This window comes from Acomys russatus, chromosome 17 (genome assembly GCF_903995435.1).
Source record: "Acomys russatus chromosome 17, mAcoRus1.1, whole genome shotgun sequence".
Lineage (NCBI taxonomy): Eukaryota > Metazoa > Chordata > Mammalia > Rodentia > Muridae > Acomys > Acomys russatus.
The window spans coordinates 43,020,299-43,042,617 of NC_067153.1; the positions used below are offsets into that span (position 1 = coordinate 43,020,299).

At 48.9% G+C, this 22,319-nt stretch overlaps 1 protein-coding gene across 4 annotated transcripts in view; it reads left to right on the forward strand.

Annotated features, from left to right (window-relative positions):
• Mgat3 (beta-1,4-mannosyl-glycoprotein 4-beta-N-acetylglucosaminyltransferase) overlaps positions 1-22,319 on the forward strand; it is a 39,867-nt gene that overhangs the window by 11,969 nt on the left and 5,579 nt on the right. The window contains exon 1 of one of the 4 annotated variants that reach the window (XM_051160017.1): positions 21,691-21,820. The exons of the other annotated variants lie outside the window; for them this stretch is intronic. Coding sequence (XP_051015974.1) covers positions 21,801-21,820 — 20 coding nt within the window. The 5' untranslated portion in view covers positions 21,691-21,800. Of the gene's footprint in view, positions 1-21,690; positions 21,821-22,319 lie in introns of those variants that run through there. 4 annotated transcript variants of the gene reach the window in all.

A 22,319-nucleotide genomic window follows, 5' to 3' on the forward strand; every position in this document is an offset into this window, starting at 1 on the left:
GTGGGGAAGAGACAGGGACGACAACAGATGAACCTGGAGCCACAGCCAAGAAGCTAAAAGGTCAAAAAGGAATGTGTAACCAAACCGGCTGGTTATATAGGGAAGAGTGGTTGGGGGAAGGGCACAGCCCCTGGGCAGGAGAAGTTTAGGGTAGGAAGTGGGGTCTGCCAGCCAGGAGGACCTGTAGCAGGTAGGGACTGAGCGATGCTGGGAGAATCTGGTAGCCAGCGTTGGGTAGAAATTTTTTGGTCTGTTTTGTTTTAATTCTCTGCAAACTATGGGACAGAGCGGGGATGGAAGGACTGAGGGAGGTTCCTGGGGACCTGCTGTGTGTGCTTGCTTGGCTAGTCATAGCACCTGAGTGGCCCCAGACGAAAGAATACCAGACGAAAGAAGTTGTCAAAGCCTCCTTCGGTGCCAGGCGTGGGGTCATAGGTTATCAGCTTGCTTGTGAGAATAATCCATCCAGAGCACTTTGTAGCTTGCTTGCAGAAGCTAAGCCAGCCTCCTGGAGCTGGACTGTGTAACCAACAGCCATGTCACTTCCTTCTTGCTGCCTTCAATGACACCTGTCCCTCACCCTGTACATTGCTCCACCTCTGCATTGCAAGGATACTTTAGCCTTGCCAAAGGGCTTGACTCCATTCGCAGAGTGGTCCTGAGAGGACAGTGGAAGGACAAGGAGCGCCCCCTCCGGGCTGGAGATGCGGCTAAAGTGGCCCTTTGTGCATTGTTTCTGGAGCCTGGGTGGGAGGGGCTGGCAGTGCTGGGACAAGACGGCTGATCTCAGCAGAGATCGTTGAGGGGGCTTTCTGAGGGAGGGGGAAGGGGCTGGGGTTTTCTTGGCACTGAAGTCAGGGAGGGTGTTCTGTCAAGTGTGAGAACTTAGGGTCTGGGCCCATCCTCTGGGCGCACCCCTGAGCCAGACAGAGCCCTTTCTCCGTGGTTCCTTCTGTTTGGTTCCAGTCCTCAGCAGCTGTTTACTGACCAGCCAAGCTGTGTTGTGGGGGTGGGGAGCAAAAGTGACCCTTCACTCCTGTGGTGACATTCCTGAAGGCAGGGAGATATAAACAAGGCCTAGCAAGAGGTGGGACTTGTGGAGTTAAGACCTGGGGGGAGGCGGGGGAGGGGAGGAGGGGGAGGAAAGGAGGGAGGGAAGGAAGAAGGGAGGGGGGAGGTTGGGGCTGGGGGTCAGGAAGGCTTTGGACAATGATATCAGAGAGGCTACCAGCACTCAGAGATCTGAGGGAAGGATGCTGGGGAGGCAGCGGCAGCCAGTGTGAAGACTCTTAGCCTGTGTGAAGACGCTTAGCCTGTGTGAAGACGCTTAGCCTGGGAAGGAAGTGTGGGGAAGAGGAAGGTGAACTTAGTGCAGACCTGAGAGCCATCTTGGCCAGGTCTATGGATACCCAGAGCAGCCTAGGTTTTATCCTGGGTGTGATGTACCGTGAGCAATGGTGGTAGAGTGGGAGGTGTCCAGATGGGGACACCGCAATGACTCTTGGTTGCTACAGAGGCAGAGAGAAGTCAGTGAGCAGGGCTTTGGGGTTGCAGAAGAGAGAGAGGGGTCAAGTAGCCTACCAGGTATGGAGTGAGGCTACCCGTGGAGGAAGTCTCAGGAGCTTGTCCAGGCTCCCTGGGTGCCATCCCATTTGGTTCTTGGGAGGTGAGAGGGTGGCTGATTTTACTATGCAGACAGGAACTCTGAGGCTCTTTTGTTAGGTAGTGGGGGTGGAAAAGGGCCAGGCTGAGTCCAGATCCTTTCAGTTCAGACAGCAGGATGCCTCAGAGAGCTGAGGGGTCCAGAACATTTCTTTTGTCCCTTTTCATCCCTGTCCCCTCTGGCCTTGGCCTACCTAAACAGAAAAACACCCAGTTATACCACTACCCAACTTTAACGTCAAGGTACCCCTTAACACTATGCTAAGTGGTTACTTGTGCAGGGAGCACCCCACTTTTCACTTGCTCTCACCACTGCCCAGTTCCTCTCAGGCCTCTTCTGTTTGGTAGTCTCTCCTCAGCTCTATCTGGCCTCTCACTACAGAGGTGGGAAGGCCCCCTCATCTACTGAGCACATCTCTGTGTCTTCTTCCCACTGAGGGGCTATGGGCAGCGCTGGGCCAGTACACACCCTGTCATCTGGCAGATGAGATGCTAACATACAGAAGGGAAAGGCTCCCTGCCTGTTTGTTCATTGCTTTGCAGGATGTTTATTGCACTGGTGCTCACCAAGTATCAGCTGTGTTTCTCTTGAGGGTGAGGGTGGGGGTGGGGGTGGGGCTGGGAGTGGGAGTGGGAGCAGGACTTGGTGGTTACTGCCTGCTGGGAGGGTGAACTTGGAAGTCCAGGGTCTTTGAGTGGGCTGGGCTTTAAGACTGCTTTGCTAAAGCGTGGTAGCCCAGTCTCCTGCAATGTGAGTGCTCAGAGCACAGCTCGGCTGCCTGCAAAGCCCAGGTCTGACTTGTGTCCACCACAGAGGATAAGAGAGTGGGACTCCTAGGCAGTGTAGCAACTGTTGGGGGGCATCTCCAAAGTCTCATCTGTTGCCAGCCACACAGATCTCAGTTCTCCCATGGAAGGAGAGCTGCTTTTGTTGTTGTTGTTGTTGTTGTTGTTTTGTTTTGTTTTTTTAAAGACAGGGTTTCTCTGTATAGCCTTGGCCATCCTGCACTCACTTTGTAGACCAGGCTGGCCTCGAACTCACAGCGATCTGCCTGCCTCTGCCTCCCAAGTGCTGAGATTAAAGGCGTGTGTCAGCACACCCAGCCAGGAAGGAGAATTCCCATTCCACATGCTGCCATGGGCTGTGGGCACTGGGCTGCTTTTAAAGGAGGCAGCATGGGTCCTTGCCTGGGATTCATCATCCTTGGTCTCTTTGCAGAGTCTTTGGTCCAGCACTTGGAAATGAAAGGCTGGAGGCTAGAAAAGTTCAAGGTCATCGTTGACTCTATAACAAACATGAAACCAGTTTGGGCTACATGAGACCCTGTCTCAACACCCATGCACACAAAGAGAGCAGAAAGACAGAAAGACAGGAAGAAACAGAGAGCTTGCTAGTATGCTATATACATCCTTGGGTCCTTATCTTCTGCCCTCTCAGAGTATCTCCCTAGGGGTGGTGCATAGTCCTCTGGGCTTTCTGCCCTGAGAATAGATAAAGCTCAGAGGGGGTAGGTCTGTGCTTAGTTACCTGCACTTGGCCTTGACAACTCCCGGAAGGGAAAATGTAGGTGCTGCCTGCCTCGCCCAGCACCTGGCTCCACTGGGAAAGTAGGGCTGCCCCTCCAGCTGCCTGCTTATCTATTTTACAAGTGAGGAGACTCAAGGCCTGGGAAGAGGTGGCACTAGGAAGCCAGTCCAGGTAGACAGCTGTGCTGGCGTTTTGGGCGTGGCTGAGAGCAGCTCATAGTCACATAACTGGCCCCTGCTTTAGCCTGGGCCACCAAGGAGGGAATCAACTGCTATAAAAGCCAGAAGCTTGGACTGGACTGGGGGAGGGTCTCCAAACAGGTACGTGGTGGAAGGGTGGGCAGTGATGGCCAGTAGGGACCCAGGCAGTGACCCCATACAGGTGGGGAACATAGGCTTTAGGTAGGATCAGACAGCAATGGGGAGGCCAAAGCTTAGCCTTTGACTCTGTGCCTTGGCTTCTCACCTGTATGTAGCAATGAGTGGCTGCGGTTAGGATGCAGTGTGGAGGGACAGGAAGTATTCTGAGCACACTTCTGGGGGTGTCTCTGGGCCGTTTTGAGATAGACCCCTCTATCCCCGTAGATCACTGGAGACCTGTGGAAATAGGTCTGAGCAACACCCGAGTAGCCAGTTTTACTAGCCTTGGAGCCCTCCTCCACTGAGTTCCCAGTGATCACAGCTGGGGGATGAAATATAGGGTGAGGAGGAGGATGTGACCAAGGAGGTTCCTATGGATGAACATGGACTGGGCCTGTTAGGGACAGTCAGGGTAGGAGTTGCCCCATGTGGAAGGATGCTGCCAGTCTTGTGAAGCTCAGGTCTCCTCTTGGACTTTCTCTAACTTCCTAGAGTACCAGTGACTCCCCTACTCCATGTCAAACTGTGGGAGACTTCACATATGGTACTGTCCAGGGTGACAGGTCCCTGTGGATGCTGGGTAGACGTGAGGAGCTGCTGGCTGTCCCTTCAGACCTTCAGAGAACTTAGGGCTTTGTGAACCATGCTTTTAAAATCCCTGCAGCCAAGCCTAGCAGATGCAGGGGCACGATCTGTCACTGGCCCAAGCTCAGGCAGGGAAAGGTGGTGTTTGGCGGGGTGAACTGGTACAGCGGGACCCTATGGTTGACTGGTCGCCTTTTGGAGGCAGTGAGATGTATGGCTTGAGAAACTGCAGATGTTGGGCTGCCACCAGGCAGCTGCATGTTCAGATCTGTCCTCCAGAAGGAAAGAGGGCAGCAGACAGCACTTCACGAGGCAGCTGCTAGGGCTGGAAGGATGATGAAGAAGATGCTGTTTCCTGGGAGGAATGGTCTGACCCTCAGTCTGTCCACCCCTGCCTGGTTAAAGGGCTTAGCTGCGTGTATTCTCCTCCTCAGAAAACCCTGCTTAACCCTCTTCAGCTTTCTCATCTGTCCTGTCCCTCTGTGCTGAGCTCTGTGAGGGCTTTGTCCTCCTGTCTGACCCCTGCTGCAGCTGCTCCCACGTTGCCATCCTACCTGTTCACTCACCCCAAGCCAGTGTCCTGGACTGCAGTCCCGTGTCCCCCTGGCCCTCTCGATGCTCTGTACCCCAGCCAGGTCCATTGGACTCTTTACAATGGGCAACCCCATAGTACATGTGACCTTTCTGCAGGGGACTGCCCTCATGAAGGAAGGCTGTATATTTCTGAGAGTTCCGGGCTATGGGCCTAAAGTAATACATAGCTTATTCTTTTGGTTTATTTACTTCTGTTCTACTCTGGGGGCACTTCCTGTCCACCTCTGGCCTGAAAAGGGGCTTGGACAGGGACTCTTCCCCATCCTTGGCCTGTCCGTTCTGGAGTGTTGGTCCCTCTGGCCATCTGCATATTCACACAGGGCTATGTATGTGTGGAGTGGTTCGGGCCTTTTCATCACTGGCCTGTGTGGGACACGTATCCGTCTATCATTTGCCCCCAGATGCTCCTTAGGTAGCTGGAGGCTGAAGACACATCCTTGCACCCCAGGTCTCTCTGGCTATGATAAGAAACTTGGCTTTCCCCTCCTGTATGGCCTTGGTCAGGTCACTACCCTTTTGTGGACTCCATCCTTTTGCTGATGGAGACACAATAAGGCTAGCTAGGCTTTCTTTCTTTTAAAAAAAATTTTTTTTTTCGATATAGGGTATCTCTGTGTAGCCCTGGCTGTCCTGGAACATAATTCTGTAGACCCAGGCTGACCTCGAATGCAGACATCCACCTGCCTCTGCCTTCTCAGTGCCGGGATTAAAGGCGTGTGCTGGGGATTGGGGATTTAGCTCAGTGGTAGAGCGCTTGCCTTGGGTTTGATCTTAAGCTCTTGGGGGGTGGGGAGACAAAATAACAAAAGGCATGTGCTATCATGGCCCAGCTGACTTATTTCATTTTTATATGTGCCTGCATGTTTTGCATGCATGCATGTGTAGCATGCGTGTGCCTGGTGCCTGAGAATCTTAGAGGAGGGAACAGGGCCAGGCATGGTGGCACACGCCTTTAATCCCAGCACTCAGGAGGCAGAGGCAGGTGGATCTCTGTGAGTTCAAGGCCAGCCTGGTCTACAAAGCAAGTCTAGGACAGCCAAGGCTACACAGAGAAACCCTGACTTGAGGGTGGGGGGGGCGTGGGAGGGAGGAAGAAGAGGGAACAGGATCCTCTGTGTGAGCCACCATCTGGGTCCTAGGAGTCAAGACTCAGTCCTCTGCAAAGTTAGCCACCTGCCTCTCCCCAGACCACTTGGCAGACTTTTTTTTATCCTGTGCCCCTTTTCTGCCTCCGAAGCATTGTTTTCTCCTCTGCACCAGACATTTAGGCACACTTAACCATATCAGGCGTCACACATTGAGCCGACACTGGGTCTGCCAAGCAGTTCCAGGCCCGTTAGTAAATGTCTGAAGAGCTGGCTCAGGGGTAGGGCGCTTGAGTCAGGTTCAATCCTCAGTACTGTGAAAAATAAAAACAAAGATTCCCGAGGTTTCTCCTGTGACATGGATCCTGTGACAAATATCCGTATTTGATGATTGAGGGACTCGGGAGGCCCTGGGTAGGATATGAGGAATCCTGGCAATAGGGCTGCAGAATCTGAATATAGCCTCTGGCTGCCTCTGTGCAAAGCGATGCCCACAGCCTCTTTCCTGTCCACTCCTGCTATCTTCTCATCCTGTGTCCAGGATGTCACCCTAGCCCCGAGGTTACTCCCAGCCTCACTGCATGTTGGGTGTTGTGTAGCATCCCACGTTCACTTCCTCATGGCTCTGATCCCCTCTTCTGCCCTTTTGGACTTTCCCCAGCTCCTGCCTACAGCTCTGCAGCCCTCCAGCCTCTTGCTTAATACTCCAGTGTGTGAAGCAATGTCCTTGCCTGCTTTGATTTCTCTCTCTCTCTCTCTCTCTCTCTCTCTCTCTCTCCCCTTTCTTTTTTTGATTTTTCAAGACAGGGTTTCTCTGTGTATCCTTGGCTGTCCTAGACTCACTTAGTAGACCAGGCTGGCCTCGAACTCACAGCAATCCACCTGCCTCTGCCTCCCGAGTGCTGGGATTAAAGGTGTGCGCCACCACGCCCAGCCAATGGTTATTCTTTTAGGGTTTCTATGGCTGTGAAGAGACACGATGACGATGCCATTTTTTTTTCCTGAGACAGGGTTTCTCTGTGTAGTCTTAGCTGTCCTAGACTCACTTTGTAGACCAGGCTAGCCTTGAACTCACAGAAATCTGCCTGCCTCTGCCTCCGTGAGTGCTAGGATTATAGGTGTGTGCCACCACACTCAGTATGGCAACTCTTTTTTTAAAAAAAGATTTATTGGGAGGCAGAGACAGGTGGATCGCTGTGAGTTCGAGGCCAGCCTGGTCTACAAAGTGAGTCCAGGATGGCCAAGGCTACACAGAGAAACCCTGTCTCAAAAAACAAAAAAACAAAAAAAAAAACAAAAAAAAAAACCAAAAAGATTTATTTATTTATTATTATGTATACAGTGCTCTGCCTGCATGTACACCTGCAGGCCAGAAGAGGGCATCAGATCACATTATAGATGATTGGGAGCCACTGTGTGGTTACTGGGAATTGAACTCGGGACCTTTGGAAGAACAGGCAGTGCTCTTAACATCTGAGCCATCTCTCCAGCCCCATGGCAGCTCTTATAAAGGAAAATATTCAACTGGGGCTGGCTTACAGTTCCAGAGGTTTAGTCCATTATCACCATGGCAGGAAGCATGATGGGATGGTGGTAGGAAAGAAGCTGACCGTTCTACATCTGGATTGACAGGCAGCAGGAAAAGCAAGTGAGCCGCTAGGCTCGGCTTGAACATCCGAGACCTCAAAGCCCACCCCCTAGTGACATATTCGCTCCAACAAGGCCATGTCCCCTAGTAGTGCCACTCCCTATGGGCCTATGAAGGCCATTTTCTTCCAAGCCACTACTTCCACTCCCTGGTCTGCGTAGGCTTGTAGCCATATTACCATATTACCAGTCCTCCTACTGTCACCGTCTCAACCCCGTTCAAAAGTCCAAACTCCAAACTCTCTTCTGAGACTCATGCAACCTCCTAATAGTAATCCCCTGTGAAATCAAAATAAAAAACCACATCACACACACACACACACACACACACACACACACACACACACACACACACACTATCCAGCACATAATGGCACAGGATATACATTACCATTCCAAAACAGAGGAAAGAAGGCATAGTGAGGAAATACTGAACCAAAATAAGATGGAAAACCAGCTGGGCAAACCCCAAACTCTGCAGCTCCGTGTCTGATGTCGAAACACTCTTCAGCTATCTAATTCCTTTCAGCTTTGTTGACTGCAACACACTTTTTCCTCTTGCGCTGGTTCCACTCCCTGTTAGCATCTCTCCTCAGCAGGCTTCTCATGACTTTGCCGTCTCTAATATCTTGGGCCTCCAAGGCTATCCAGGCTTCCCCTTCATGCAGTGGCCTCTCTAGACCCCCATGCAAGGGACACCCCTGACACATGCCTGGCCTCGGTGACTTTCCTTAGTCACAGAGGGAGATTCTGTTGCCCCTTCTAGCCTTGACTCTAAAGCCAGAACCACTTGCCCAAAGCTGCCAAGCTCTGCTGCTTCCTGGGGCTGGAACATGGCCTCCTTGTTCAGTTAGATCTTCATCAGCTTTCTGTTTTCCATCATTTTCTTCACTGCTTAACTTGATCTGTAGACCAGGCTGGCCTCGAACTCACAGAGATCTGTCTGCCTCTGCCTCCCTGGCCACTGTTTCTTGAGTACTGGGATTAGAGGTGTGGCCCACCATGCTTGGACCTACGCTGTTCTTTAAAAAAAAAAAAAAAAAAAAAAAAAAAAAAAAAGATTTATTTTTATACAATGTTCAGTCTGCATGAACACATGCACACCAGAAGAGGGACTCAGATCACATTATAGATTGTTATGAGCCACCATGTGGTTGCTGGAAATTGAACTCAGGACCTCTGGAAGAGCAGACAGTATGATCTTAACTGCTGAGCCATCGATCTAGCCCCCCAGGATTTTCCTTAATCTTTTATCTCCTTGAATACAGGACAGCTCCATTCCACTTCCTAGTACCCCCTTTTCCCCTCAAATTGTACATTTTCTGTTTTCCCTTGCTCAGCTTGCACTGGTTCATTATGGGTCTGCACAAGAGTGAACACTAATACCACACAGCTGAATTGATGCAAGGCTGTTTTGAGATTTCCTCTGCCAAAGCAATCCAAAATTCTTCAAGTTAGCCTCAGGCAGATCTTTTGGGCAAGGGCAAAAAGCAGCCAGTCTTCACCAACATATCACCAGAGCAGTCTCTGGGGCACGTGCTAAAGGTCTTCTTCTCTGACACCTCTGGAGCCAGGCCCCACAGCTCAGTTCACCCACAGCACCACTGTCTTCCATGCTCCGACTAGTATGGACCCTTAAGCAGTGCTTAAAGCATCCCGCTGCTTTTCTAACCCAAACTCCACATTCCTCCAAACAAAAGCACCCTCAGGCCTATCACAGCAGTCCTCAGTCCCTGGTCCCCTTCCTCCTGACTGGCTGTTCCCTCATCTGCCCCTCCCCCCACTCTTAGTAGAGCTGGTGCCACCCGACTTCCTTCCGTTCTCTCTAATTCAATCTACTGCAAGCTTCAGTGCTGTAGCCCCTAGTGCTACAAGAATTAGTTTGTCCCTCTGTCCCTCGGTTGCCAAAGTCAGGTTCAAGTTCCTCCGTAACCACATGTGGCGAGTAGCTATTGTATTGGACAGTGTAGGCCGGGTATGTTTCCATTGTCACAGGAAGTACTGTTGAACAGCACTAAGGCTGGCCGTGTGGGTCATCCTTGGGTACAAGCTGACCAGGCTGACCCTGCTCACAGCCCCCTGGAGCCTGTGGCCAAGGGCTGCCTCCTTCCCAACCACTTAACGGGGAGCCATGTGGGTCTCAAGCCCTAGAGGGCAGTGAGTCTGCCCAGAGGAGTGAGTCCAGCTGTTTTACTCTTCTGTGCCTCAGTTTCCCTATGTGTAAAATGGGAGGGTAAGCTCTTTATCTGAGGATAGTTGTGAGGAGAAAACATGCAGAAAGTCCCTAGCTGACACTTGGCATAGATTTTAAGGCTGTGGTAAGTGATAACTGTCTTGTTTTCTTTTTTTGTTTTGTTTGTTTGTTTCTTTTGTTTTTGAGACAGGGTCTCTCTGTGTAGCCTTGGCTGTCCTGGACTCACTTTGTAGACTAGGCTGGCCTCGAGCTCACAGAGATCCTCCTGACTCTGCCTCCCAAGCTCTGGGATTAAAGGCGTGCGCCACCACACCCGGCCCCAGAGCTGGGTACCTCTATGGGATCCAGGTGATCTGGGCATCCACCTCCCCTGAGCACTGGTTGGAGCAAAAACTGCCCTTTGTGTAAGCTTTCTTCACTTTGGTGTTTTTTACCCACACATGGGCACAGTGGCAGCTGTCTCATGGCGAACAGGATTTGCAGAGAACCCAAGGATGCTGGTCTCCTTCACAGCCTTGACTACACCATCTTCCCTGGAGATTCTTTCCCACTAGGTGAGCCAGGAGGTAATATCTGGGAATTAGGCCTGGTAGCCATGGCTTTCCAAGCCAGGATATTTGCGTTTACCCTGGGGCAGGACCCCAGCCTACACCCTCCCAAGTGGGTGTGCAGATCATCCTGTTAGCTGTGAGAGGATGTCTGGCCAGCCTTGGCTTCCATCAGCTTCATTCTCTTGCTGGCATGTGGCTGGACGAGGAGCTTAATCACATAGATGCTGGGCATCACGTTTACCTTCTCACGCTTGGTGTGGCACTTTGTTCATTGAGCCACTGCCCCACACACTGGGCAACACTTCCACTTGAGAGCCTTTGGAAGCTGAAAGCGGAGATGAGAGATGCCTCAAGGTTTGTCCCCAGGTCCTGAAAGCCTCCTGAGTCACTCAAATGAGCCTGCAGGGTGATGGTATCAGTCGCCAGTGGTAAGCAGCCCCCATTTGTTCTGGTCCTTTACCCAAGTGTGTCAGGACAAGGCATGTTCAGAGGGACATCTGTGTCCTGCTGTCTGGCAGGAGGCACAACAAAGCAGGCATTTACAGAGGAGCCTCCAGTACCAGGCTCCTTGGAGAATGCTTCGACACCATGGCTTCTTTGGGTCGCCCACAAGGCTGCAAAGAGGACAATAATATCTTTTTACCCAAGAAGATAGGCTCGGAAAGACAAACTTGCCTAAGAGCACACAGGTAAGTCATAGCACCAAATTGCCAGGTTTAACAGTGACAGTGAAAGCCAGGGACTCGCTGAGCACCTACTGTGTGCCTGGGTGGGCTCCCTAGCCCTCTCCATAGAGCAGTGAAAAAAGAAACCAAGGCACAGGGAGGTGGAGAAACTCCTTGAGGTCACAGGCAGTATACGGATCTGGCCTTTATAGCCACAGGCCTGCCTTGTGCCTCAGGAACTGCTGGACATGCAGACTGCTTGCAGGCATTTCTCTTCTGCTCCCAGAAGCGGGCAGAGTGCTAGGGGACCTTGTGCAAGCCTAGAATGGGATGGAAGGTAAGCATAAAGCCAAGGCAGATGGACCAAGCAGGATCCCCGAAGGTGTTTCCAAGCTGGGTTTTGCAGATGGGGTCTGAGGTAACCTGGGCTACCTCCACATGCTACTGCATACAGACCCCAATAACTGTGTATGCCTGTTGGCCTTTCCATTTTTCTACTGTGGTAGAATCTTGTCCCTTCTCCAGATAGAACTGGAGACTTCATTGCTAGCCCAGAGCTGGGAACACCAGAGATCCAGGCATCAAGGCACAGGGAGGGAGACAGGGACATTGGGTGTCATATAGGGGAGTGACTGTTAGGTCATTGAATAGCTGAACTATAGCAAAGGGCAGTTAGCAGGAGCTAGGACAAGGCCAGCCAAGGGGCACACACCAGGTCCTAACTAGGACCCTGATCAGCTTAGGCCAGCTCAGGACCACGGAGAGCTCCACAGCCACCTTTGTGTCCCCCCCCAGTGACACCTGCCAAGTGGCTGTGTCCTAGAGTTGCTGATGTGTGTGTGAATCTGGTCACAGCCTCTGGAGGGTAATGGCCAGACTCAAGCTGATCCTGACTCTGAGGTCATGGCTGGATCATTGTGATGGATAATTTTGGGTGTTACCCTAACAGGATTAAGAAACACCTGGCCATGCATGACTTCTGTGTGTCTAGAAACAGTCTGCCCTCAGTGTCAGCGGGGGTGGGGTGGGGGACGCTGTGCAATGGGATGGGGGCCTAGAGCAAGCAAAAAGGCAGAGAGTGAACTTCTGTGTCCCAGTATTGGGGCACTTCTGCCACTGGGCCCCAGAAATCTATCCTCGGGACTATGGGATTCACACCAGTGGCTCTTGAACTCTTCAGCCTTTAGCCTTGGACTGGGAGTCACACCAACCTTCCTTAATTCTGAGGCCTTTAAGACTTTGGACTGGACCACACAGCTGCCTACCAGGGTCTCTGTCAGAGGCATGTCGCCCCATCAACCAACCTCCAAAGACAAATGAGCCAATTTGCCCAATCAATACCCCCTACCCTCTCTCATCGACCCATCCATCTGTCTGAAGAACCTGACTCACAACCGCCATGGGACTCGGGTTTATCAGCTTCCTGCCACCTTCCAATAAAAGCCAAAGAAAAGGGTGTAGGAGGAAAGGGAGAGATGGATGAGGAAGAAGAAGTCTCCCTGGACCGTACTTCCTGTCCCACTGACACCTCTGCCCAGGATGTAGCTCATCTCCATGCTTTTACCTATTCAGCCAAGAGGCCCAGTCCCAGGGGCAGGATGCAGCAGGCAGGGTAGGTCTCCTGGGCGTCATTCCTCAGCTCATACCTGCCTCGGCAGGCTCAGGCTTTGTCTGGCCTCCACACCAGAGGCCCGACTCTGCTTTTGAGATAGGGTAGCTGGCACCTGCCAGGAGTTAGAGGCACCAGGGATACCTAATTTACATGTAACAAAACAGCCTTATCTTGTTTTTCGTTTTTGTTTTTTTGAGACAGAGTTTCTCTCTGTAGCCTTGGCTGTCTAGGATTCGCTTTGTAGTCCAGGCTGGCCTCGAACTCACAGAGATCCACCTGCCTCCACCTCCCAAGTGCTGGGATTAAAGGTGTGCACCACTGAGCCGGGCCTCCTGGTGTTTCTTAATCCAGTGATTCATTCATTTGACCCATCAGGCCACTTCTTAGGGAGCCTGTCTGGCCACCTCATGAATCTGTGCCTGTATCCATCTGTCCTTTATGTCTACTTTGTTACTTCCCCGGTCAGAACTTTATCCTGCACGGAACTGTGGGACCCACCCCACCCTGACAGCATGCTCCCCTCAGTCAGGGTGTATCTCTGAGGGTCCTCAGGGGTTGACCAAGTGGTATGGGCTAAGGTGACCGTGGTTGCCTGCCCACTGCATGTTCTCTGGATAGATTCTGTCATCCTACTCAGGTTCAACTTAGCAGATGGAAAGGGCTCAAGAGCTTTCCCACTGGCTGAAATGCCATCATTGGCCCTTTCATGTTTGGCCAGGCATGTTCGACAGTGTACACGTTAGTTCATCCCTCTGGCTACTGTTCCTTCATCTATATAACGGGGCGACACAGGTAGAGGCTTTGTGTTGGGAAGATCGTGTGAGGCTGTGCATGTGGCATACTCAGGGTAGTAGCTGATGTGAGGTGACAGGTCCCGGTAAAGCTTGGTGACAGAGGCAGAAGCATCACAACAGGCCCAGTGTGCTCCTGAGTGTTAGGCATACCTAGGCCACATGTACTGTTGAGAGAGACAGGTTGGCCTGGGGACCTGCAGTCATTTGTAGCCATGACTCACTCACGGTCATAGTGCTTGGCGGGGGGGGGGGGGGGGGGGGGGGAAGTCTTGTCTTTCCAAGTGTGTTTCCTCATCTGGGAAAACCATGCTCATAATGACCTCTTGGAAGGCTGAGAGACTTAGCTGAGGCCCTGAGGGCAAGTACTTGTTTATCCCACCTCACATATATGCTGCTTTAGTTCAAAGAGTGTTTTTGAGGCAGTGACCAAAATAAAGATTGAGAGAGAGAGAGAGAGAATATAAAACACATGAAGCTATGAATGAAGAAGTCCAAGAAAATATGGTCTTGAATGTTCTCTGCGTGGGCTCTGTCATCTCACTTGGGTTCAACTTGGTGGACAGAAGGAACTCCATCAATGCCATCATTGATTCTGTAGAATTAACTGAAGACACTGTCATATGGACCCGGGGCTGATGACCACGTACTTCTGAGACTCCTCTAAGCTTGGGTGATGAGAGAAAGATGCTTAGTCCCACAATTCCCAGATGCAAACTTGACTTTGATCAAGTGGTCCTACCCCAGAGGCCGAGGAAGTCAGAGGAGAGTCCTGTGCACAGGTGAGACCATCCTCTGAACACATCTGGCCAGATGTATCCAGACCCCAACAGCCAACCTGACCTGGGATCCCCAGAGCAGCTGGGTCATGTTGACTTCATCAGTCCACAGAAGTCCTCTCTACCACCCAGGACCTTCCCTTCCTTGCCATGGTTTGTGCTTGTCGCTGCCAGAGGAGTCATAGCTCACTTTAGCTCTGTGTAAGCCACTCTGCACCTGGCATCCCATCGGAAAGGCTCCAAAGTTCTTTGTTTTTGCAGTCAAACTTGGCCTCAAAATCTTTTAGATAACCAATCCAAATGGCCGCCTAACCGCACCCTAGATCCCAATATTATTCAGGACCTTTCTCTGTCACATATAGCCAGGTGCCTCACCTAATATGGGATAGATATTTTGAACCTAACGGTGCTTGCTTAAAGGTTTCCTCCACAGTCTCAATCCCATATCAGGTGAGAAAAACAAAATAAAGAGATAGACTCTTCCCAGTGGGCACTGTTGCTACTTATCTCACACTCTTTTGGTTTCGGTTTAACTCTCTAAAACTTTTGCTAAGGTATAAACTTTATCTCAAGATTTGTAAGTATGAGCATGATTTAAAATCTGTAAAATCAGGGCTGGCGATATAGCTCAGAGATTAAGAGCACTAGTTGTTCTCCCAGAGGTCCTGAGTTCAACTCCCAGCAACCACATACATGGTGGCTCATAGCCATCTAAATTGAGATCTGGTGCCGCCTTCTGGCCTGCAGGGGTACATGCAGCCAGAATGCTGTGTACATGATAAAGAAATAAATCTTTTTTAGAAAATCTGTAAAAAGTTAACTTAAACTTGTAATACTGGGGTTGACAGTTAAAAATCTATGCATAGGCAAACAAACAAACAAAACAAACAAAAAGCCAGGCATGGTGGCGCATGCCTTTAATCCCAGCACTCGGGAGGCAGAGGCAGGTGGATCGCTATGAGTTCCAGGACAGCCTGGTCTACAAAGCAAGTCCAGGACAGCCAATGCTACACAGAGAGACCCTGTCTTGAAAAAAAAAAAAAATCTATACATAGGTAATCTATAGGAAACATATGGCTTGCTGCCATCTTAGCTGCTGTCTCTGCATCAGATGGAGACAGCCACATGGCTAACAGCCACCTTTGCTAAAGTTGGAAAAAGGATGGATTTTGCCATGTGACTTCACTCCCATTATGATTGAAGGTGACCACATGGCGTAAGCATCTCCTCCTAGCTATGAAGCCCAAACCAGATGATTCCTCCACTATTTTTTATCATGCTAAGGGGCCTACCCCTTATTGGCCTCAATCCACAGGCCCTTCTCTGCCTCTCCTGTCACTTCTGTTTCTCCTCCTCCCTCCTCAGCAACAGTCCACCCAAGTCAACCCTCCCTGGTGTCTACTTTCGGCCTACTTGAAGCTTTTAATCCTTTTACCACTCACCATGCTGTCCTAACTGGCCAAGGTACTCTCTTTGCAGGAGGTTGTTGTGGTGGATGGCTTGGTCAGGGTACACATTGCGTTCTCTTTAAGTAAGCTCTCAAATAGAAAAGAGATTGGGGCAGTCAGTCCACAGCTCGGACAGCATGCTGTCAGCAGTTGAGGCATGGGCAACTTTTTGTCCAGTGGCTCTCTTTGCCACATTTGAAGCAAACTCCATGTGGAGGTTCTTCAATGCCCGTCATCTTTTTTGAAGTGCTGCCAGAAACAGACATGTCTCACTTTCATGAAAAGCCTTTAGTTAGTAAAAAACATCTTAAATGCCATAATCTGTAGATTCTGAAGTGTTTATAGACTGTCTATTTATCTAAAATATATCTGAATAGGCAAATGTTGCTTATTTCCCACTATCTACTATCTGATTAAGACCAAAAACATTGGGGCTGGAGAGATGGCTCAGAGGTTAAGAGCACTGGCTGCTCTTTCAGAGGTCCTGAGTTCAGTTCCCAGAAACCACATGGTGCCTCTTAACCATCTATAATGGGATCTAGTGCCCTCTTCTGGCATGCAGGCGTACATGCAGGCAGAATGTTGTATACTAAATAAATAAATAAATAAATAATTGAAAATAGCTACAGAAGGCTAAATAAAGCTTATTTCTGTAATTAAAGTATTACTTATAAGGACCACAAGTTTGATTGACTGACTACTAACTTGCATTTCTTAATTATCCTAAACAGTTTGTAATAGTAGCTTTCAAAAGGACTAGAACTTCACATTACGTTTTTTTGTTTTTGTTTTTTGAGACAGGGTTTTTCTGTGTAACCTTGGCTGTTTCTGGACTTGCTTTGTAGACCAGGATGACCCCAAACTCACAGAGATCTGCCTGCATCTGCCTCCCTGAGTGCTGGGATTAAAGGTGTGCATCAGTACACTCGGCTTTCACATTACGTTTTAAAATGAGTTGTATAGGCACAACAACTAAAAGAGTTGAAACACACACACACACACACACACAATTTTGCAACAAACTGTAAGCTCAAGTTTTTATCAATATACAAAAAATCCATACCTCTGTAAAATATTTGACTTGTTGATGCTTTTTAGTTAGTTTGTTTATTTATTAGTTTTATTTTTGAGACAAGGTTTTTCTATGTAACCCTGGCTGTCCTAGACTCACTTTGTAGACTAGGTTTGTATCTAACTCACAGAGATCTGCCTGTCTCTGCCTCCCTAAGTGCTGAGATTACAGGAGTGTGTCACTGTGCCTGGCTGGTTTTTGTTTTGTTTTGTTTATGTTCTTTAGTTTAAAAATAGACTCAGCCGGGCGGTGGTGGCGCATGCCTTTAATGCCAGCACTCAGGAGGCAGAGGCAGGTGGATCGCTGTGAGTTCGAGGCCAGCCTGGTCTACAAAGCGAGTCTAGGACAGCCAAGGCTACACAGAGAAACCCTGTCTCAAAAAACCAAAAAAAAAAAAAAAAAAAAAGACTCAATGATCTACCCTTTTATTCTATTATTCCTATGTCTACCCCCTTTTTCATCCCTTCTTCCCCATTTTCCCTGACATCAGACAGGAGAGAAAGATGGATAGAGGAGGGAACAAGAAAGAAAATGATCCCAGATTCTCTTCATTTTGACCTGCTTTACTGTGTTTTCTCCCTGACCAAGAACATTGACAAGTTGCAACCCTCCTCCCCGTCCCCCCACAAACAACACCAAACATCTATCATCCATCCTGCCTCTTGGGAATAAGATGCCATTCTCTTAAAATTGCTTCCTGCTATCTGGGGCAATGACATTTTAGGGGGCCTTTTTTCCTGTTTCTTTAACCTTGTCCCAAGTGCCAAGATGGCATTATCATATTCAACCTGCATGTGTGCTTCAGCATACTGACCTTCACCTAGCGACTGATCTTGGGAAGTACTGGTGCTTCTCCCCTTCTTTCTCTCTTCTTACTCCTTAGCTTTTTTTCTTCCGTTGTAACTGAGGACCAGCTTCTAATATTGCTTTTGTCATATCTTTCCAGTCTTGGGGGGGTTGATCTATTTTGAATCACCCAAGAATTTAATATCTGCTTCATGTAGGATGAATGCATACCACATGAAGTGATAGGTTCTTTAAAAATTTTTAAACCTAACATTTCTACACAATGCTATCCAAATTCTTCGTAACCTTAGGAGTGTCTATAGTCTGCTGGTATTTGTCGTATAGTAACTGGATTGAACTAAAGTTGACTTTTGTTTGTTTGTTTGTTTTTGGTTTTGGTTTTTCGAGACAGGGTTTCTCTGTGTATCCTTGGCTGCCCTGGACTCCCTTTGTAGACCAGGCTGGCCTGGAACTTACAGAGATCCACCTACCTCTGCCTTCTGAGTGCTAGGATTAAAGGCGTGCGCCACCACCACCTGGCTAAAGTTGGCTTTCTAAACAACTTTTGGCTGACCTTCAATTTCATTAGTAGGCTCTTGTCTTAAGACCCTGTCTCTCTATTTTTTTAAAGGGTTTATTTATTATGTATACAGTGCTCTGCCTGCATGTACCCCTGCAGGCCAGAAGAGGGCATCACATCACATTATAGATGGTTGTGAGCCGCCATGTGGTTGCTGGGAATTGAACTCAGGACCTCTGGAAGAGCAGTCAGTGTCCTTAACCTCCAAGCCATCTCTCCAGCCCTGCCCCTGTCTCTTTTTTATAAGTCTTTTTAATTTTTCTTATAAGGCTTCTCTCTTATCAATCCACTTTTTATATTTTTCTTTTTCCTGTATCTCTGAAGCTTTTTTCTTTGAGAGAGCATAGAAAGACACTATGTCTACTAAAAATAAAATATGATTAATCTCAACACTCAGGAGGCAGAGGCAGGTGGATTGCTGTGAGTTCAGGGCCAGCCTGGTCTACAAAGCAAGTCCAGGACAGCCAAGGCTACACAGAGAAACCGTCTCAAAAAAACAAAAATAAATAAATAAATAAGAATGAAATGTGAAGCCGGGCGTGGTGGCGCACGCCTTTAATCCCAGCACTCGGGAGGCAGAGGCAGGCGGATCGCTGTGAGTTCAAGGCCAGCCTGGTCTACAAAGTGAGTCCAGGATGGCTAAGGCTACACAGAGAAACCCTGTCTCGAAAAACCAAAAAAAAAAAAAAAAAAAAAAAAAGAATAAAATATGAAATAGCAGAATGATAGTAATCAAATCAGTATTGAGCCAATTTTATTTTATTTTTTAAAGATGCATTTATTTTTATTTATTATTACATACACAGTGCTCTGCCTGCATATACACCTGCAGTCCAGAAGAAGGCACCAGATCTTATTATAGATGGCTGTGAGCCACCATGTGGCTGCTGGGAATTGAACTCAGGACCTCTGGAGGATCAGGCAGTGCCCTTAACCTCTGAGCCATCTCTCCAGCCCAAGCCAATTTTAGTTAAGCAATTTATTTATCTTTTCATTTTCTGTTTCTATTTTCTTTCTTTCTTTCTTTTTTTTAGTTTTTTCAAGACAGGGTTTCTCTGTGTTATCTTGGCAGTTCTAGGCTCGCTTTGTAGACTAGACTGGCCTTGAACTCACAGCAATTCACCTGCCCTGCCTCCCGAGTGCTGGGATTAAAGGCGTGCGCCACCACGCCCGGCTTCTGTTTCTATTTTCAAACTATCTAAGGTACCACTACACATAGGGTCCTAAAGCCCTGTGTGTATGGTATGTCCCATCCCTACGTGTGTTATTCTTTTTTCGTTTTTAAAAGATTTATTTATTTTATGTATGAGTGTTCTATCTGCATGTACCCCTGCACACCAGAAGAGGTCATCAGATCCCAGTATAGATGGGAGGCACCATGTGGCTGTCAGGAATTGAACTCAGGGCTTTTTGAAGAGCAGAACGTGCTCTTTACCGCTGAGCCATCTCTTCAGCCTGTGTTATTCTTTTTAATATCATTTAACACTCTCTTTAAGGACTTCCCAGGTATCTTACTAAGTTTGACGACTTCTCAGCTTCTCCCCACCCCACCCCATACCTCCCATCCCCCACAGCCCCCGTTTCCACATGTCTGCAGCTGATGTGATTTTTTTTTTTTTTTTAACGTTTGCTGGTGTGCCTTCTGTTGCACCAAGCTTCTCCGCTCCACCGCCCTCTGTAGGTGCAGGCACCTTCTGCAGCTCGGCTGGCACATGGCACTGGCTACTGGCTCTGCCCCAGTCGCTCCCCTAACCCGGAACTTCCCACCGCTTGGCATGCATAGCCGCTGACCAGAAGAAACGAAACTTCTGTGCATGAGGCTCTGCTCTGCCCGCCATGTCTCCAGCTCCAGGGCTCTGTCTTCCACTAACCTCTGTCTCTCACCACTGTCTGCCTGGCCATTGGTCCTTAGGCTGGCATGTGTTCCCGCAGTGGTCCTCATGGACCAAAGTAACTCGGTTTTGCTTAAAACTTTCATTTTTCTGTATTTGGGTGACCTACTCTTGAACTCCGGATCTGGGAAACCCACAAAGATACACTTGGCACAAAGATATAGAACTGCCAATTAGCTGGAGAATAAGAAAGTACTAAAAATCCAAACACTCCTCCGGATTTCTCAGGAACTATTCCTTAGAAGTTAATCATTCGTGGTTTGATACCGGACTTGTACCGGATGGAATATCAATTAGTTCAAGAAATAATCAATAGGACGCTTGCCAAACTAAAAAAAAAAACCCACTTACCTGCTTTCTTTCTTGCTCACTACAATCTATAAAAAGCTCTGGGACTTACCCCTGACCTGCTGTGTTGGTGGTAGTGTGGGTCCAGCTTAAGCAGAACAATTAATAAACGAGACCCTTGTGTGTCTGCATCAGAATTGGCTCCTAGTGTTGACTGGGGTTTCATTTAAGCCCGAAACAGCAGTCCCCCACCACCTGTGGGGTGCACTGAGGCCTCAGTTCCCCTACTGCTCATAGGCCCCACTCAAGTACCAACTAGCTCGTATAACTTAAACTAACCCATTTATACTAATCTACATTCTACCACATGGCTTGTCACCTTTTCTCAATTCTGCCACCTGATTCTTCCTTCATGTCCGGCTGGCAATGTCCTCCCTTGCCCCCACCCCCATTCTTTCCTAGAGTTCCTTAACTCTGCCAGGAAGTCCCGCCTATCCTCTCCTGCTTTGCTGTAAGTCACTCAAATCTTTATTAAACTAGTCAGAATGTGATGGAGAAGAAAGGTCACAAAATGTTAAGACAGGTGATTCTTCATAAAAATAACAATTCCAAAGTCTGGTTTGTTCCAAGCCTCTGCTGGTACAGAAGCCAGCACCTGAATAATACAAATAACACAACAAACAATACAACCAGGGCTGGAGAGATGGCTCAGAGGTTAAGAGCACTGACTGCTCTTCCAGAGGTCCTGAGTTCAATTCCCAGCAACCACATGGTGGCTCACGACCATCTATAATGTGATCTGATCTAATGCCTTCTTCCAGGGGGCAGGCACACATGCAGGCAGAACTTTATATACATAATAAATAAATTGTTGAAGAAAAAAAAAAAACTAATGCAACCTCTACACACCGTGCACATGAGAGTATCCCAACACAGCCACTTTCTTGTATCTTTTCCAATAAATTGAGCAGTTGTGACTTTGTGGTATTCCTAAGCTCCAGGATTGCCAGGATACCTTTCCCTTGAGAGCTGTGACACACTCCCAGTTGGAGCTAGTGGGATCAAAGCAACACTTGTCTTCCATTCATCAGGCCTGGTCCCTTCTGCTCTACCTGATAGCCCCGTATAACTGGCCTTGCTTCTCCAGTATGGGGCTGGGGTACAATGTGAAGGAATGAGCCCTCCCCCCACTTGGGGATACTGACCTCTTCCCTCAAACATGTGGTATAGCTCCGCCTCTGCCCAGGGATAGCTGATTTTTAGGAGAGGTCAGGCTCCTACCCTCCCTGTCTTCCCTGCCTGTGGTCAGCGGTGCAGGGCCCTCTTAGGCAGGCAACTGAGGATACAGGCATTTAAACTGGAAACAAAAGGACACCTTGTATCTCTAGTACTGGCCTTTCCTGGCCTCTCAGGACTAGCAGGTAGACTATTCCTTGTTTGCTTGCTCAGGGACCCTCTTGTAGTGATGCCACTGAGGATGGCCATGTAACCCTGAGCAGGTCCCTGCACTATACCAGGTTCCTGTCAGAAGGGATGGCTTGCTCTGGATTGAGCACACTTCGCTTTAGGACTACACAGATAAGTGAGGATCGGCTTATAGGCTTCCACCCTGGAGCACTTGAACATTTGAAAGCTTTCGTATACCCACTGTGCACTGGAAACTCCATGCCCAGGTCCCAGGTATGAAGACAGGTTCAGAATGGTGAGGCACTTGCTAAATATCTTTATTTTTTTGTTCATTTATGTGTGTGTGTGTGTGTGTGTGTGTGTGTGTGTGTGTTTTGTTTTTTGTTTTTTTGAGACAGGTACTTTTGTGTTTTAGACATAGTTTCTCTGTATAACCCTCGCTGTCCTGGAACTCACTTTGTAGACCAGGCTGGCCTCGAACTTACAGAGAGATCCACCTGCCTCTACCTCTCAGAGTGTTGGGATCAAGGGCGTGCAAGCTCACCCTCCCCTATGCCCACCTCCCCTGCCCAGCATCCAAGAGCAGTTCTGTCTGTTCCGCCTGTTGCTGTCGGCTGTCGGGAAAAGGACCAAAACCATGAGAACCAGTTGCAGAAAGGAATGTTTTGCTTTTTCTGAGTTTCTAGAGTTTGATCACAGGCCTTGTACACTCAGGCACTGTAATGAGTTACAGCCTCTGCCCTAACAGGAATTTTTTGAAGCAAGGCCCACGATGCCAAAGGCTAGGCTCTCTT